Source organism: Panthera leo, chromosome B4 (assembly GCF_018350215.1).
Source record: "Panthera leo isolate Ple1 chromosome B4, P.leo_Ple1_pat1.1, whole genome shotgun sequence".
Lineage (NCBI taxonomy): Eukaryota > Metazoa > Chordata > Mammalia > Carnivora > Felidae > Panthera > Panthera leo.
This window is the reverse complement of record NC_056685.1, coordinates 73,191,953-73,209,940: the sequence shown is the minus strand read 5'-3', so window position 1 is coordinate 73,209,940 and position 17,988 is coordinate 73,191,953. Positions and strand designations below refer to the sequence as shown.

At 41.2% G+C, this 17,988-nt stretch overlaps 1 protein-coding gene across 3 annotated transcripts; it reads left to right on the top strand.

Moving 5' to 3' along the window:
• The first annotated feature begins 1,091 nt into the window (after positions 1-1,091).
• Positions 1,092-14,890, top strand: SLC38A2 (solute carrier family 38 member 2). Of its 3 annotated transcripts, none has more exons than XM_042946317.1 (16): positions 1,092-1,180; positions 2,391-2,507; positions 2,814-2,895; positions 3,043-3,158; positions 6,043-6,116; positions 6,203-6,295; positions 6,425-6,506; positions 7,904-7,986; positions 8,383-8,441; positions 8,554-8,721; positions 9,128-9,207; positions 9,322-9,422; positions 10,004-10,128; positions 10,475-10,619; positions 10,740-10,837; positions 11,894-14,890. In XM_042946317.1, the coding sequence occupies exons 2-16, from the start codon at positions 2,392-2,394 to the stop codon at positions 11,990-11,992; spliced, it is 1,521 nt and encodes a 506-aa protein (XP_042802251.1). In that variant the 5' UTR covers positions 1,092-1,180; position 2,391; the 3' UTR covers positions 11,993-14,890. The 3 variants fall into 3 exon arrangements, with proteins under 3 accessions (XP_042802251.1, XP_042802250.1, XP_042802252.1); XM_042946316.1 differs by having other exon boundaries at positions 1,100-1,180; positions 2,310-2,507; XM_042946318.1 differs by lacking the exons at positions 1,092-1,180; positions 3,043-3,158 and having other exon boundaries at positions 2,416-2,507.
• Positions 14,891-17,988: the final 3,098 nt, after the last annotated feature.

Here is a 17,988-nt window from a genome sequence, read left to right as displayed (position 1 = left end):
TGGAAGGGAAGGACGGCTCGGTCGGGAGAAAGTCTCCCAGACTAGCACTCCAGTGGAGGCAGCGCCTTTGTAAATACGAGGGAAGAAAGGCGAGGTGAGAAGTGCTCTCAAATTGGGTCTGGGGGTGGTGGAATGAGCGAAATCTGTCTGCGAAAGGAAAACTGGGAACTCCTACACCTTCTCAGAAGAGCGGCTCCCCCCACCCCGGAGGCCCATCTGGGATCCCCTTTCAAAGGGTCTCTGGCTTGCTGGTCGGCATGTAGTTTTTCCCCTCCTAGGGTTTTCCACGTTCATACAAAAAGGATAGACCGACATGGAGCTGGCCCCACCAGGCTAGTTTTGAAGAGTGAAAGCAGGTCTAGACGGAGAAGAAAGAACGAGAACAGAAATCGACCATGGAGACAACGTTGCTGCGTTAGTCCAAGTTTGCGAGAGAAAAACCCCAAGTAAATCACAAAATAACAGGCAGGAGAGAGTTGGGTGGGCGGGATGTGTCCCCAAAAAGCCTGGAGGAGAAAGCAAAGACTGCTGGTAACTCGGACGGAAGGGAAATGAAGCAGAAGGCTCCTTAAAGACAACCGCATGTGTTGGGCACATATCGAGGTTGACATGAACAGGCCAAGATGAGCATGGGGGGTCTTTCCGGGCTGACTAGGAGACCGGAGAGAGTGGGGTTTGGCTCTCGGGAGGGCTGGGGGCGCCAGCGGGCGGAGCTACGGCCCCAAATGGGCCGCGGGTAGAGGGGTGGGACGGGGCGGGGCCTGCGGGCCCGGGCGGGCCGGGGGAGGAGCCCAGGTGGTGTTGATATACAAAGAGACAGCACCCCGGCGGCTGCGGCCCCGCCCCCTAACGCGTCCTCCTGGGCGGCCGCTATAACCCGCTGCTCCGCGGGCAGCTTCAGAGCCGCGCGACGCCGCCGTCCTGGAGCACTTTACCTACAGCACCGCTGGCAGCCGAACCACGCGTTCCCGTACACTCGAGCCTTTCCCTTGAGACGGCGGACGCCGGACGATTGGGGCGGCAATTTGCCATTTCCTTTTTTTTGCTAAAATTATTTTCCCTGCCTATTGGGGTTTTTTTTTTGGTTTTGTTTTTGTTTTGCGATTTTTGTTTAGCTGAGAAAACCCCACTGAAGGCGTTTTCGTGACGTCTCCGGGATACGAGAGCCGAGACCACCGAGGTAACGCGCGCGGGGGCGTCTGTGCAAAGGGCGCGGGCCCAAGCGGGAGTGGGGGAGGGGCGTCCGGGAGGGGCCGCGGGTGGAAGGCAGCTGCGGGGGTCGTTTCCTCCCAGGACTGGCGTTTGTGGTCGGCGGGGCCCGTCTTCGACCCCGGCCCGTAAGGGGGTCGCCGCCCTCCTCCGGACGGGGGAGGGGCGCGGCGCGGGGGCCGCGTGCCCGCCGGGAGGGGAGCCGCATCCTCCCGTTAGGGGGAGGGGAACCAGCCCGGCCCGCGGCCCCGCTGCGGCAAGTCTTGTGACTGATTTGCATTAATAAAAAAATTAAATCGAGGGGTCCTGGAATTTGGGAGCAGCAGAGGTGGGTTCGGGCTTCTGGTATACAGAGGCCACGGTTGGGGAAGACGGGCCAGGAACATTTGATAATCGGCGATCGATATTGCATCAGTTTCCTTTCCGGGCATAGGAGGGGCCAGCCGGGCGAAGCGCTAGCGAGCCAAATGCCTGTAGACGAGTGTGCTCGAGGGCACGGGCGTGCGCGTGTAAACAAACCCTCGCCGCCTCTGCTTGCTGGGGAACGGGTGTTCTCCCCTTCTCGAGAGAGGACTCTTGTCAGCCCTTTATGCCCTCTTCGAGTCCGCTATGTGCCGCAGAGGCATTTCCCCGTGTGGGGACCCTGGGCACGAAAGGACGGATTACGCGCACTGCTGTTGCAAATCCTAGAAACGGGGAGCTGTACGCCTGGGGTGCGCGCACACCTAACCAATGCCCGGCGTGCCTGTGCACGACCAGAGAGGCTGGAGGAAAAGCAAAACAGCCCCCTTGCACCCCACTCCTCACACTTGGGATAATGGAGAGGGTGCAGTACCAAAATCCGTTGGAGAGGGTCCGGAGGGCACGGGCCTCTGCGGGCACATCGCCGCGGTGGGACCATCTTTGTTCTTCGCGGCTTCGCTGTCTGTACTTTTCCGCCCCTTGGCGCGCCCCCGCCCCTCTCGCTCGGCTGGTACTTTTCCACTCGCCTGGCCGGGGATGAATCAGCCGCGCTGCGCCTCCCCGCGGCGTCACGTGACCACGGCGGGCGGGCGGGCGGGCGCTGCAGTCCTGACGCGCCGCCTCTACCTTCTTCGCAGGCAGCCGCGCGGGCCGGTGCACTGCCAAGGACAAAAGGAGCCCAGTGTTGATCGCTGTACCCTATTTCCTCCCGGTGCCAGCATGAAGAAAGCCGAAATGGGAAGGTTCAATATTTCCCCGGATGAGGACAGCAGCAGCTACAGTTCCAACAGCGACTTCAACTACGCCTACCCCACCAAGCAAGCTGCTCTGAAAAGGTAGGAGAAGTTGTGTGCTTTTTTTCTTAAAACGGCTTGGGGGGGGGGGGGGGGGTCCGGGGTTCTTTACCCCCGACTCTGCTTCTGTTGCTTTAATTTACTGTAGCATTTGGAGAGTGTGTAATCTCTGAAAGAGTATCCGATTGTCGCAGTGACAGTATTTCGTGTGAAAGTCGACTCCTACTTAATTCTTAGGCGTTTTAGTAAAGGTGTGTGACAGCACTAAAGGGCAGTCTGTGTTCAAGCATTCCGTTGTATATTTCAAAAACAGTTCAGGTTTACCCTTTTTTTTTTTTAACCTCACAGCCATTATGCAGATGTAGATCCTGAAAACCAGAACTTCTTACTTGAATCGAATTTGGGAAAGAAGAAGTATGAAACAGACTTTGTAAGTTGAAAATAATAATTTGTGTGTCTGTGGCTTTATGGAGTAAAAGAATAGTTTTACGTTTAGATTTCAATCTAACTTGCCCAAAGCTGGTTTTCTCCATTTAATTATTGTTATATGTTTGGTTATCGTTTTCCCTCTATGTAGCATCCAGGTACTACTTCCTTTGGAATGTCAGTATTTAATCTGAGCAATGCGATTGTGGGCAGTGGAATCCTTGGGCTTTCTTATGCCATGGCTAATACTGGAATTGCTCTTTTTATGTAAGTATGTGTAAGTAGTGAGTCTGCCATGCAGGGCAGTTAATATAACGATAAAACATACTTTTGGCTCCAGAGATGGAATTTACAGTTGAAGTAGTTGACTTAAAAATCATTTGTGTGAAATTTAAAATGAAAAATCCAAAAACCTCTTTATTCTGATGTGTAACTGCATGATACCAAGAAAGCCAATTAGGAAGAAGTAGGACAACACTTTAATAATTAAACCAACAGTCTTTAAATCAATTGGAATAGTTAAAAGTTGTAACGGGTTGGATTGTGAAGAAGAACTATTGATAAATCCAAGGTGGTTAGAAATTTTGTTCTGGCAAAATGGAAAGCAAAAATACTAATAAGCATGGTACTTCCAAATTGGTTTATAAATGAGTTTCCCCAAGAACCTTTGCACAAGGAAAACAGACTTTTTAAAATATATAGGGTGTGGTGGTATTTGCTTAACCTGGAACATGTTTGTTCTAAGAAAAGTGAGTCATAATTTTCTGGACACTGAAAGAACCCATATGTGGTGTGGTTTGTTTTTTTTGTTTTTTTTTTTTCCCTTTTTAATATTTATTTCTTTCAGGTCTGTGTGGTTGCTACATGCCATAGCAAAGAAATAAATATTTTAATAAGTACTTGCTTTTAAATGTTGTTTTTTTTTTTTTTCCCTAGTTGCCCAATTAAAATTACTTATTCCAGTGCTTTCTAGCATCAATGCCTAGACTAGAATTTTGGGGCTATAGAAGACAGTGGTTGTTAACTGATGTGGGGTCACTAATCCTTGGAAAATAAGACAAGTGTGGACATTATGTCCAGAAAAGAAGAAGTACAAAAGTACATGTAAATTTGACCATACATTTTCAGTGATGTCTGTATCATAGCTGTTAAGTACCTATGGGCTCCTGGCTAAGGCAAGTTCTGTGGAAGATAGTGTGATTTATTGTGCAGATGAGGAAACTATACCTTACAGGGAGTATGGAATTGTCCCTTTTGTGACAGATGTGTTTTAGTTAGCTGACAGGTGCCATCTACTCAAGTTATTTTCTCCAGCAGAATAGCATGTTCATGAAAGGAAAAGCAGACCTTTGCAAAGTTCTGCTTCGTGGTGAAATTCCACACTGAAGTTAAGCCTGGCTTTGAGCATTGGAAGCTAGGATTCCAGCAGCTTGCTTCTTTAGCATGAAGCTTTTGAGAATTCTTACTAAGGGGAAGGACCAGGAATTTACATCGAAAGGACCCTAGAGTTTCAAAGTTTTTACTGGGGAGCTTAAACGGTGTCATTGTTAAATATTTGAAGTCCTTCCTGGCTCTTATAAAAACTAGAGACAGTCTTTAAAGGCTGCTGGTATGGTTATATGTTATAATTACACAAGACAAAATGGCACCTGTTTCATAAGTGAAAACAAAATTCTGATGTTACCCTTGCACTTTTGAAATTACCTATACTTTGGTAAAGTCTCTGTGTTTGATTAACCTTTTTAATAAATGGTTAAATAACATCAGGAGTGAAGTGAGTGTTTAATCCCATCAGTATCTTACAAGGTATATTTAGAGGATATAGAGGTATGCAGGTAAATGGGCCAAAAGCCACGTGGCTGCTATAGTCTGGTTAAACAACTCTAGCTCCGCTTATTAGGCAGACTCAGTCTTGAAATTGAAAGTGACCTCAAAGGTTATGAAGTCCATTCATCCCTCATTGTAATTTCAGTGTAAGAAAGAAGGGCTGAATTTGTCAACATACTTTGAACATTGCTTTTGATTAAACCAACAACTTTGTACAGTTAGAAGTAAAAGTAAGGCTGATGGTGTCATTTTTCCACCTCAGACTAGACCCCATGAAACTTGTGGCATGAGAATGGCAGTTTTAATGCAACCACCTAGGTTTTAACTAATAGACATCCGGTTCTTTGCCAGACCTGATATGGTACCATATTCATTGTTCGTGTACAGAATCAAAAAAAGGGGCTCTCTTGTTTGCAGAGTTTTCTGTGCTTTCTCTGGTTTTGACTTTTTTTGTTGTTGTCCTTTTTAATAAAAAGAAATCCATACTTTTCTTGGCTTGCCCAGGAGGGGAGGAAAGTAAAGCTGCAATGAGAAAGAACTTGTGCCCTTAAAACTAAGTGACATTAGGGAACCTTTAGTTCCTCCCTATTTTTTAACTTTTTTTCTGTTCCACCAGATGGAGGGGAGGAGATAGCCCAGTCAACTGATAGCCTGCTTGTTCTAGCACAGGCATTGTTTAAATTTGTCATATTACTGGGCCTGTATTTACACCATGGTGGGCAATATGGTATATTGTCACAGTGGTTACTTCTCTGACTTGTGCCCAGTTTGTAAAGCTGTGCCTGACTATCTCTTTTCCCTTTATAGTCCCATTCCTCCTCTTATTTATGTAGTCCAAGTGGTCTCAAGATCTTTCCTGAACCTGTCTCGGTTGCATTTCACAAGTGCCTTGTGGGCTGGGTTTACTGGCAGATAATTACCACCATTTTATAGATAAAAGGAACTATTAAAATGCAGAGAAGTGGCAAGGATACAGTTAAATATTACAGTGCCAGAATCAAAGTTCAAGTCTCATGAGTCCACCACCTTAAAGTTGAGCTTTCCTGGGTCTCCCGACACCTTTGAGTCAGTAGGTAAACCCCTGCTTTAACCAGTATTGTAGAACTAACACCTGAGACACAGTGCAAGTTTTTAGTACCAGGTAAGAAAAGATGACACTCTAGCCAGGAGAGTAAACACCAGTCCTTGGAGGCTTTCTGTCTAGCGCAAGAACTATTAGGACACGTTACGTTCCATATTTAATGTGTAGCTACAAGCAAAAGAATGGTCTTTAAATACAGCTGTGCTTATTGATAACCCTGTGCCTTTTCCTTCTCTTCATCAGAATTCTCTTGACATTTGTGTCCATATTTTCCCTGTATTCTGTTCATCTCCTTTTGAAAACTGCCAATGAAGGAGGTATGGTAGCATTCTTGAGATTTCTAAAACAATTTATGCCTGTCACGATTTTCTCCCTTCATGCTTCTGTGTTCTTCATATTACAGGGTCTTTACTATACGAACAGTTGGGACATAAAGCATTTGGATTAGTTGGAAAGCTTGCGGCCTCTGGATCAATTACAATGCAGAACATTGGAGGTAAGGATTTTTAAAAGGTGATTTGGGTAGACTTTTTGCTCTTTGTGTAGCACAGAGTGGTGACACGTTACTTTCGGTGTCACATGCCACATTTTGCACTTGTAATGGTATAATTTTGTTTTCCTCCAGCTATGTCAAGCTACCTCTTCATAGTGAAATATGAGTTACCTTTGGTGATCCAGGCATTAATGAACATTGAAGATACAACTGGGTAGGTGCTAAGTAAGGTTACTCATAAGAAAAATTATAGTCTAAAATGGTTAGATACATTTTATCAAAGTTGGATACAAAATAATTACCAATAATTTTTCCGTAAGTGTTCCTGTTGAAATTGAGCAAGAAGTCCCCCATCAACTGAGCAGAACTCTTAAGAAAGAGGGCAGATTGAAGCTAGTGCTGTAACTCTGAATAACTTCTGTAACCTGTGTGTGAAAACAGGTTTTCTAGAACTTCACTTTTTTATATTCATTGAGAGATTGTAGCTGAATAACACATACTCCAACCTAAGGTTGAAGCTTTGAGTAATGTTAAAGACCAGTCCTGTCTGATTTTTTGTAAATTTGAAATTCTTAAAGCTTAAATCTGTTCAAAATGTATAATACCAGAAAATGTATGACCACACTGTGGAAACCTTATCCTTGTAGCAAAGTTATTCCTCCCAGTGGAGGAACAGGTTTTTATCTAAAGTAAACATGGGGAAGGATCATTCACTTGCCCGCCTGCAGCTCATTATCTCAAAGTAGAGCAATGTGGTTATCTCTTTGGCTTGAGAAATTTAATAAGCCACCTTAAACACTAGTTTTCTGTGGGGTCTTTGTTGCCGAAGTAAGTGGAGTAGAATTCACAGGGCATTTAGAATTTGGAAACGGCTATTTAAAAGAGGGTATGGTTGATTACCTAGAAAGGAAGAGACCTCGTTAGAACTCTTAGGACACATGGGTAATCTTTTCTCTAAGTTCAGAAGGGGCCTTTTGACTGTTTTTGGAGTCAAGGTGGGTCAAGGTGTCACAACATACTTTTGACAACCTGGAATAAATCCTGGTTTGGGGAATTGGGTTTTGTTGTCTTTTCTTTGCCTGTGTATTTTACCTAAGTATGAAAAAGTCTCCTTGTTGACGTGTTGAATAAGTACTTGTGCTAATGGATGTCTGAAAGAAACTTGTTTTAAATTTTCTTGTCTCTAGCATTAAAAATTGCAGGCTCTAAAGCTATCTGTTACAGAGTTGGTGTACAATTCTTCTAAAAATGCTTCAAGATAAGATTACTGGCCTAACAATGCTGCTTTGTTCCTTACATTAGTATCAAGCCTTTAAGAAGCATTTTATGTTATGAATCAGCTGGCAGCCTTCCCAGAGCAGACAGTGGGACAAAAGTTATACTGTTCACACCCCATTTCTAACCTGAGTGAATATTCAGCTAGCCCAGAGTTAGACATTTATTCCTGCCTATGCTCTGTCTGTGAATAAGCGGCACTTTTTCCAAACTTGTCTTTTTTGTGTGTTTATTTTTATAGTATTTCTATAAAATGAGTCCCAGGAGAAGATGTGTCTAACGTTTTGGGGATTTTCGTGATTGGTTTTGACCTTGTTTCTCTTTTCTTTAATTCAGACTGTGGTATCTGAACGGTGACTATTTGGTTTTGCTGGTGTCGCTGGTGCTCATTCTTCCTCTGTCACTGCTGAGAAACTTAGGTGAGCAAACTCCTCTCGAAAGAATTGAAATGAGCCTCTCACCAGCTAGTTGGCTTGCCCTTAATAGAAACGGAAAGCCAAAAGGTCCCCAACACATAACTTTGGAAGCGGGAGAATATACCCCTGTGTAGGCCTTTCAAAATCCTGTGGCCAGGGGCTAGAATGTCTTGTTGACATTTGATAATATCTCTGCTTCATAAATAATCATACAAAATGGAAGTTTCCACTCTTTCAGTTATTTATTTTTACATAATTCTATACCTGGGTATATAAGAATTAGAAATTTCGTATTGTGTTTATACTAAAGTCTTCTAGGCAGCATTGAGTTATTTAGTTGAGAAAATATATTTGCCTGCAATCTGCTGAATTAAAGTTTAATTTCTGCCCCTCTTACAGGATATTTGGGATATACCAGTGGCCTTTCCTTACTGTGCATGATGTTCTTTCTGATTGTGGTAGGTATAATTTTTCTGTAACACTAGAGATTCTCTTATGAGCCCAGTCACACTATTCAGTTTAACAAATGCAAAATTATTCAATTTAACAAATGCAAAATAATGTTTTCAGGTGATTTGCAAGAAATTCCAGATCCCTTGTCCTGTGGAAGTTGCCTTGATAATTAATGAAACTGTAAACAGCACCTTAACACAGCCAACAGCTTTTGCACCTGAGATGGTATTTAATGTGACTGATGACGATACTTGCAAACCACGTTATTTTATCTTCAACTCCCAGGTAACTGAATATAGTCTTTATTTCCTTAAAGTAAGATTTTAGGGAAGAAGAGAGGGAAACTCTCCACCAGAAATTAATTCCCAAGGAAAAGGGAGGAGAGTTAATAGCTACTCTTCAACCATGAGTAGCTAGTTATTGAATTATTGAGGACTGAGAAGAAAGCCGTAGGTTTGTATCTTAATATAGATGGAGAAATGAACTAATCCTATGATGTTAATAATTGGCACATTTAGAAGTTAGGATGTTGGTCACACTTAGTGAACAGATTAGAAGGGAATCTAATTATGCAAGGGAGACTTTGAGGTTCTGATCCTAAAATTCATTAATACAAAATAGAAGCTGCAAAACTGTGGTAACACAACGTGTTCCATAAGGATTTTAAGTAAATTTTTACTTTTTTTTGCAGACTGTCTACGCTGTGCCAATTTTGACCTTTTCATTTGTCTGTCATCCTGCTATTCTTCCCATTTATGAAGAGCTGAAAGGGTGAGTGCTTTACTTATTTTTATATACATTCGTTGGGAAAGTTAGAAAAGTATTAGATTACTGCGATAACTACTGCTAAAATACAGATTTGTATTTTTCTCTGAACTTACACAGCCGCAGCCGTAGAAGAATGATGGATGTGTCCAAGATTTCATTTTTCGCTATGTTTCTCATGTACCTGCTTGCTGCCCTCTTTGGATACCTGACATTTTATGGTAAATAATGTCTGGATTTCAGAAAAAGACACTTTGTGAAGTAAAATCGATACGTTCTTGTGTATAATCTATCACTTGTATTCTGTCTATTTTGGTATATTTCATATCTGTGATGAGAACCTGAATTTGGAGCTTTAGACTATAGGAATATAGTGTATTTAATCTGTGACTTCTCAAGTCCAGGTTCATCTCATTAGTCATGTGATGGCATTTGTATGTGATGCGCTTGCACCTAAATTCATCCTCCCCACCTCCTCTTCCAATCACCTTTCTGTTATACAACACAAACTGTAAGCCAGACCATGGGATTTAGCTATTTAGCTCCTGTTGTTTTTGATGGGGGTCATGTGGCTAAATCTGCTTGGTATTTAGGAAAATTTCCCTTCAATGTTATTTTAATTGCATTAACCCTAATTCCAAATTAATCTTATTAGCCTCTTAGTTTATAGTCGTTTTGTGAGTAGCTAATAACTGGTGCAAATTTGCTGTAAGTTAGATTTGTTAGATTTTCTACCTGATCTCTAGAGGAAATGGCACACTTGAAGCTTTTTTTTTTTTCTTTTTTTTGTCTTTCCCCATAGAACATGTGGAGTCAGAATTGCTTCATACCTACTCTACTATCATAGGAACTGATATCCTCCTTCTCATCGTTCGGCTGGCTGTGCTAGTGGCTGTCACTCTGACAGTACCAGTAGTGATTTTCCCGGTAAGTAATCCCCTCCCTGCTCTGCTTTCATTCAGTAGGAATGCGTTTTTAAACATGTGGAGATTTGTGAGCAACACCAAGTTGATGGTCGTTTTCGAGGGATTTTTTTTTTTTTAATACTTCGTAGATTTTCCAAACATCCTGGGGCATTTTTTCCATAATTGAAGATCTAAAATGATCTTCCGGCATCCAGATGTTAAGGAAACAGCAGCAGAGGAAGGGACACAATTTAACAATTTAGAAAGCTGCTTTTTTAGATACATTTCCCATTATTTGGGATTTTTTTTTTTTTCTCCCATTAATTCAAAGCTGGAATTGCAATTTCTGTATGCGTTTTCTTTTGCAGATCCGGAGTTCCATAACTCACTTGTTGTGTGCAGCAAAAGATTTCAGTTGGTGGCGTCATAGTCTCATTACAGTGTCTATCTTGGCGTTTACCAATTTGCTTGTTATCTTTGTCCCAACTATTAGAGACATCTTTGGTTTCATTGGTAAGTTTGAGCAAGTGTCAGAAGTTTTTTCACATATCAGGGATTTTAAAGTTTAAAAAATGAATGACAAGCAACTCACTATTTGTCAAGACAATTTGTCAAGAAAATTTTCTTTTACAGGTGCATCTGCAGCTGCTATGTTGATTTTTATTCTTCCATCTGCCTTTTATATCAAGCTAGTGAAGAAAGAACCTATGAAATCCGTACAGAAGATTGGGGTGAGTGAGATATCCTGACTACCAGAAACTGTAATCTTCTAACCAGAATTTCCTCACCTGGTTTTAATTTTAGTCTCTTAGCTGTTTGTTGTGGTTATACTTCTGAGTTTCTAGCAAATAGTTCTATAATGGTATATTCTGCATACAGGTGGAAGGTTGGGGGACGGGCGGTGAAAGACCATTTTGCTTCTAATACAAACCTAAGTTCATTGCAAGAAAGCTGTTGAGATATTTTAGAGAGAGGAATAGAGATAAAGAGTGGAGATACTGACTCAGCTTTCAGTAGTAGTTTAACTGGTGTCTGCTGGAGTGCCCCTTGTTACAGACACTCAAATAGGCCTTCTTAAAGGAGAGAACAGAACTAACCATCTTCAAAGCAAAGCTGTGGGGAGCTGTCACAACACTTCAAAGTGCCATAATGTACTTTAAAGTGGAATAACAACTAATTTTACAAAGAATATGATATGTTAACTGGTGGTGGGGCTATTTAGGGAGAAGACTGCTTTTTAGTCGTTACTCTGCTACAATTCAAGTCTGATTAAAGAACTAGAATTGCTTATAAAAAAAAACCTGCCATCTTGTTTTACTCAAAATATATAGTGGCAATAATTGAAGGGGGTAGAATTAGGAGTAAAGTTACTCCTGTCTCTTTGGAAAACTTCTGGCTCTGATGCAGGCTGCATTTTAGGATGACTTCGGTTTGATTCTGTGATTGAAGTTTTTGCTTTAAAAAATGCAAAAAACCCAAAACAAAAAATCAGTCCCATTCTATTACATGAAGGAGTTTATTAAGCAAAGAACATTTATTTACCTTTTCATTTGAGACAAAGGAATGAAAAAGCAAAACTTTGGAAGATTTCAAAAGTAGACTTATTTTGTACTGCAGGTAACCCCCTGATACCTTAACAACAGTTTAAATATCTTTAGCAAGTTAGCAAGGTATGTGAAATGCTGTCAGCGTAATTTTAGTAATTACAAGACTTTTTAAAAGTAAGAAGGAATGTTGAGTGGATATATTTCTTTGCTTGCTGATCAATTTCTCTTTGCTCATTGCAGGCTGTGTTCTTCCTATTAAGTGGCATAGTGGTGATGACCGGAAGCATGGCCTTGATTGTTTTGGATTGGGTGCACAATGCCCATGGAGGTGGCCATTAACTGGCACCACTGAAACTCCCATAGTCCACTTGATGCCAGTGTTGAGTCAACTCAACTCACTATGAAATTTCACCTAATGTTTTCAGTTTCACTTCCTTTTGAAGTGCAGATTCCTCGCTGGTTCTTCTGAGTGCAGAATAAGTGAACTTTTTTTTTTTCTTTTTAAAGAAATTATTCTGTATACTAGAAATGGATATTAACAACAAAACCACGAGTCTCGGGTTAATGGAAGTGACAATTTTATTCCATTCCAGAGAATGGACGAACTCTTAACTTTTATCAAGCCACATGTTTGGCTGTGTCATTGTTTAACTTGGATATTTTATGATTTTACTTGAATGTGCCTAATGGAACCATTCGATGTGAGAAACAGTTCTTATTAATTTACAGCAAAGTATTGAAATAACCATTGAGGAAAACACTATTATGTTTTTGTACCAAAAATATTTAAAGACCTCAGAAGCACTATTTTACTTTTAAAAAAATTGCTTTTTTTTTAAACCTTCTCCAAAAACAACTGTCAACAAATTCCATTAAGAAAAACTCATTGGTATTTAAAAACAAATGTTAGTATTATGAAATGATTTGCCTTTTTGTAGGCATAATAAGCCAAATACTTTTTTTACCCAAAATTTTTAGAGAAAATGATGTAATGAAAAATTGTACCATGAATAGGAGCATAGTTTTTTCCATTCAGACTTCACCATTAAAGAATAATTGAATATTGTTATACCAAATCAGGTGAACTTGTTCATCACTTTTCTTCTGTGGCCCCAAATAATTTGCTTCATTCAGACTGAGATATTTATGGCTTCAGTCTGTTAGAATGGAAGATACAATGCAAATATTTCTGTGGAAAGTAAAATAACTAATTTTGAGGTACCAAATAGTGCAATTGGGTAAAACAGGGTTTATTCAGTTGCATCTGTCTCCAGAGTTGTATTGACAGCTCTGGGTTTTTTGGGCCAGCCCTTTTTTGACATTGCTTCCAGCAGTGGAAAATGAGCATTTGATGGCTACAGGCCAAAACTATTCTATCCAGAGAGTGCAACTTTTCAAAATGCTCATCTGCTCCTGGAAGTGTGAATTACTTGATAATGTATGGCTTAGTTGTGTTCATGTTTTGTCTACAGTAGAGGTCTAATTTCACAGGTTACACCGATATTTGGTATAAGTTCTCTTTGTATAGGCCACTGGGTTTCTCATGCAGTAATTTTTAAAAAACTCATTTGCACTGGATTGTCATCTCATTCTTGTACAACACAGAATTGTTTACATCCAACAAGTGGTTAGCTAGGGAAACCAGTGCAACCTGAGTGTAAGGAGTTGGTCCAACTGCATGTGCACCCTGCCATTTCAATGCCAGTTAGAAGTGAAAAAAATTACTTGGCTTTAAGAGCACATTTATTGTACGTTATGGTGTATGGTGAATATATTAAATAATGTGGTACTTTGCTCATCAGGCATAATGTCTAAAATCCAGTATATACATAATTCCATTAGTGGTTGAGGGAAGCAAATAATGGAATCATTAATTGGTCATCTGGCTCTTAAGGTTTTCTCTTGAACTAAGCATTTCTAGTTGTAGGCAAGGGCCAGAAATGTGGCAGACATGGTTTTTGTTACACATTCTTGTATTATATGTGAGTAAATTGCAGACAGGATGTGTCTGTAAAGACCCTTGTGGATGGAACTGGAAGACGTCTTGTAGTGCTACATTGGGTGAAACCAATGGTCCACTTTTGTTTCTACAAAAATTGAGTAATTGGGGACCATCTAGAAAGGCAGTGAGAAGATGGATTCTACAGCACTGCTTTCATTTAATTGGGCTTTGGCACTCCCTTCAAATCCAGAACCTCACCTCTAGTTCAGACCAAGAATTGGCACTTCTACTTGAGTTCCTGGAAGGATTGCCGACTTTGTATCTGAGACCTGCCAGGGAATATACCAAGTAGAGTTGTTTTCTACAGTTTACATCCTTTCAATGTGGGAGAAACTACCATGGCAACCAGAAAGGAATGGAAAAAAATTTTCTTCTCACAGCGAATTGATGTGGGGAGGCTCCTTCAATCCTCTTTGGCTGTTTGAGGTTCAAAATGAACTGCCTAGAGTAAATTGCATTGCATGATATTCTTGGAGCTATCTTGTCTGCCTTGAGGTTCCTAAACAGTGAATTCCCATTAATGAGCAGTCTTCAGTATTAAAACCACTGTCTTGTCACCTCATTTTGCATTACTGTCTTCCGTGGATGTTTCAGTTATAACTGTAATGTTATTTATAGAACAGCATTAATCCATTAAAGCTAACCTATTTTTCAATATTTATGATAATCTGTACATACATTGTCTGTCCATATGTATTTGTAATATATAATGTATATAATGTCAGGTTTGGGTCTGGGTTCAAGTGTATATATTCCTGTAAGTTTCTTAACTGCATTTTGATGAATTCACATTATGTATCTATAAGAATTGTCCCCAAAGTACCTGTACAGAGATTTCAATATAAACAAATTGACAAATTATGTAAACACTAAAACCTTAAAGTATTCTTTAAGTTGTATTTGCAATAAACAGACTGGATGAACATCACATTTTTTCATGAAAACTTGGTGCAAATTCAGATCTCTTATTTAAATTTTAAATAAGGTCTAATTTTCAAAATGCAGTAGTTTCAAAATGTGATCTAGTGTAATGAAATCAAATGTGATCTAGTGTAATGAAAGATCTTTGAGAACCTGGGTGTGTTAGCTTTATGTATATAGTGTAAATACCCCCACTGTACTGTTAGAGGCCAACACTTCCACTAGGACTTGTTGGCAAAGAGTGCTACACCGTTTCAATGAAACAATGTATGTTTGTTTTAACTGAACTAAAATAAATACATGCTTAATCCTGAGTAGTCCTGTTTTCTTTGGGGTAATGGGATAAACAGTCTCTGATGTATTTTACATCAGGACCTACTGAGGTGTCCATATAATGGTAAGGAGTATGATGAAGAGAATGGTCAGAAAGAAGTTTTCAAGTTCCTAAAAGTGTGAAGAGGGAAGGAAAAACCTGCTGAAAGGCCTCCCAAGGACCCAGAGTTGGGCCTGCTGTGGGTAGGCCAGTAGTGCATCAGGATCACCTGGGAGCTTTTTATGAGTGCAGCTACACAGTCTGATTCCATAGGTCTGGAGGGCAGCCCACAGGTCACCCCCACCCCCACCCCAGAAACCTACCCCAGCTGATGCTGAGGCACAGATAAAACTAAGGAGTGCTGAAATAGGCCTAGGAAGAAGTCCCGTGGAGTTCAGCTTAGGTGAGGTCCCAGGAAAGCATCAGCACTGTGGCTGCAGACGAATCTGCAGACAGGCTGAAGTTTATCTGAGTGACACTAGATGGGAGAGGGGTTGCTAAGATACGGTAGTTCAGGTATGGCCTACTGATAGCCTTCAAAGCTTAGAGCATGTGCAGTGAAATATCCAAGGCCAAAACAAAAGAAGATACAGCACCAGGTGTGCTTGGGAGTGGTTGCAAAGGCCACAATTTTTCCGCAAGTGCAATGGTTAAGTGGGAGGGCATTATTTGTGGTTAGAAAGTAGAGCAGAATATGCAATGCCTCCGAATTAACAAAAGGCTTAGAGGTGTCAGTTACTCATCTGAGTGTTCATTGCACACCTACTGCATACAAATAACATGCCCTTGGGAAAGATGATGAGGTTGTGTGTCACACTCCAGTTTTAACAGAATCCAGACACTTTGAATGAGCCATTCCAAAAAGAAAAGGGATACCGAAATGAAGCAGAATACCAATTTAATTAATCTGAAACTAGGAATATATTTGGTGGGTAGGTCCACTCAAGAGATGAAAATACAGTTCTATAACCAGGTAGTTAGCTATTCCCAAAAGATCTCTCCAGTAAACCTGAGGAATATTCTAGGAACACTTCTAACTAAAGAACAAGAGTAGTCTGTCCTGACTTGGAAATACTCTTTCCTGGACAATTGGCTTAGTTACGTTTCTGGTAACAGTAAAGAAAATCCATTTAAATTAGGTTAAGCAAAAATGATGGCAAAGGAAGAGGACTCAGAAGGAGATCAGGTACCTCAGAGAATTAAAAGAAAAACAGGCTTCCCAAAGGTCAAACACGAGATTTGTTCCAGAGACCTCAGTGACAGAAACATGTGAGACTTCACTACAGAACTCTGCAGTTAGATTGTGAACAATTTCCTCAGCCAACTTCTCTAGATAAACATTGGCTAATACTGGGTCCTGATCTCTACTATAGCCAGGTTGGCAGGGTGACACAGGACAAACAGGGCTACCAAGACCCAGCCCCGTGGTTGGGAGAACAGTTCCCTGAGGAGGAGGAGGAGGAGGAGGAGGAGGAGGAGGAGGAGGAGGAGGAGTGAAATGGTCATGGGCTGGAAATAGGGTCACCAACTGTCACAGCTTTAGCACTAGAAGTACTGCATTCTAGGAAACCCCTCAGTCCATTCAAACTGGGATGGTTGGTCACCCTAGCTAGCAAGGCATGCAGGAAAGTGATAAAACGGCTTTGCACTACTGATAATCTCATTTTCTCTAATTTCCTTTTTCTAGCCTCCCAGGGAGAACACCAGTCTTCTTTTACAACTCTGCCCCAAATCAATGGATTATATCTTCCTCAAATTACTTTTTTTTTCTGATTTCCCTCCCCCCATGAGTCGTAAGTTTCATAAGAGCAGACACCTGTCTTTTCATTAATATATCCCCAACATTCACAACAATCTAGCACATCACACATAAGTTGAGAAAAGGCTCCAAGTTTTAAGCAAAAATTTACTAAATGCTTGTAAAATAAATACAGCAAGTACCATGAAATTAAACACTCTGACTTAAAAGATAATAGTTTCTTCATCTTCAATCAATAGCCTATGACAGGAAGGCTTCTTGCCTAGCCTGTGATCTGCCTCCAGGTGGCAGAAGCCATCTTTAACCTCTACTACATACATGTGATTTTGCGATGGTGAAATCTATTTCGAATCCTAGTCAGACTTGGTTGTGTTCCACATATTGTGAGGGAAAAGTTCACACAGCAAGTCTGGCTGGTTACTACTTATGTCTTCAAGGGAACCATGAATGTCTCTTGGCCAACTCCTGGGAATGTGGACCTCAGAAAGTTTTTTATGCTAGTGACTAATGGTATTGTTACATATACCTAAAGCAATGGACCATGCTATCCTGGCTTTTCAGTTTGCTCTACCCAGACACCAAGATTAATGACGTGCACCTGGTTTCATTGTTGAGATCCTGAGTTTTGGCTGCCAAGACTGGTTGCCAAGCAGAATATGCCTACGTAACCAGTCCCCCATAAAAGCCTTAGACCTTGAGACTCATTTTGGCTTCCCTGAGCAGAGACATTCCACACGCGTCCCTGTAGTTCACTGCTAGAAAAAAAGCACTCATTCCTGTGTGGCCTCAGACAAGGAAGTTCTTAGGACCCTGTGCCGGACCTCTCTGGATTCCAATGTTACGTATCATTTTCCTCTTCCTTTTGCTCTGTACCCTTTGCTGTAATAAATCTCAGTAGCGAATATTACCGGCTATTGAGTCTTGGGAGTCCTTCTGGTGAGTCACCAGATGAAACACGTATGGTGTCTGTTTCTTCTCTACACCATCAGTTTACAAACCTCAGTATCTCTTGCCTTCTCCATGAAGAATCTACTCACAATGAAAGCCTCAAAGCATCACTGAGCAAGTTTGACTAAATATTGTTTGGAATGTGGGTGTTCAGAGGATTAGACAGTAAAGGAGATTTTTTACATTACATGTCCTACTGTGTGCCACTTCATAAAATACCATTTGACACATTTTTTCTCCCAAGTCCCTTTGGCTGTGCTGTGCACAAGAGATTCTCTGTCTGGCCTTCCTCCCACAACACACACACAGCCTGTCCTTGATGCCCATAAGCAATTCAACTCTGTCTTTGAGCAATTCAACTCTGTCTTCAAACCTGCTTATCCTTCTCAAAC

What these genes read in the sequence shown, in the direction of transcription:
- SLC38A2 (XM_042946317.1), top strand. Translation starts at nt 2,392, where the DNA reads ATGAAGAAAGCCGAAATGGGAAGGTTCAATATTTCCCCGGATGAGGAC. An exon ending in AGAAGTATGAAACAGACTTT is followed by an intron (nt 2,896 to 3,042) that starts GTAAGTTGAAAA and finishes CCCTCTATGTAG; the next exon opens with CATCCAGGTACTACTTCCTT. An exon ending in ATTTTATCTTCAACTCCCAG is followed by an intron (nt 8,722 to 9,127) that starts GTAACTGAATAT and finishes TTTTTTTTGCAG; the next exon opens with ACTGTCTACGCTGTGCCAAT.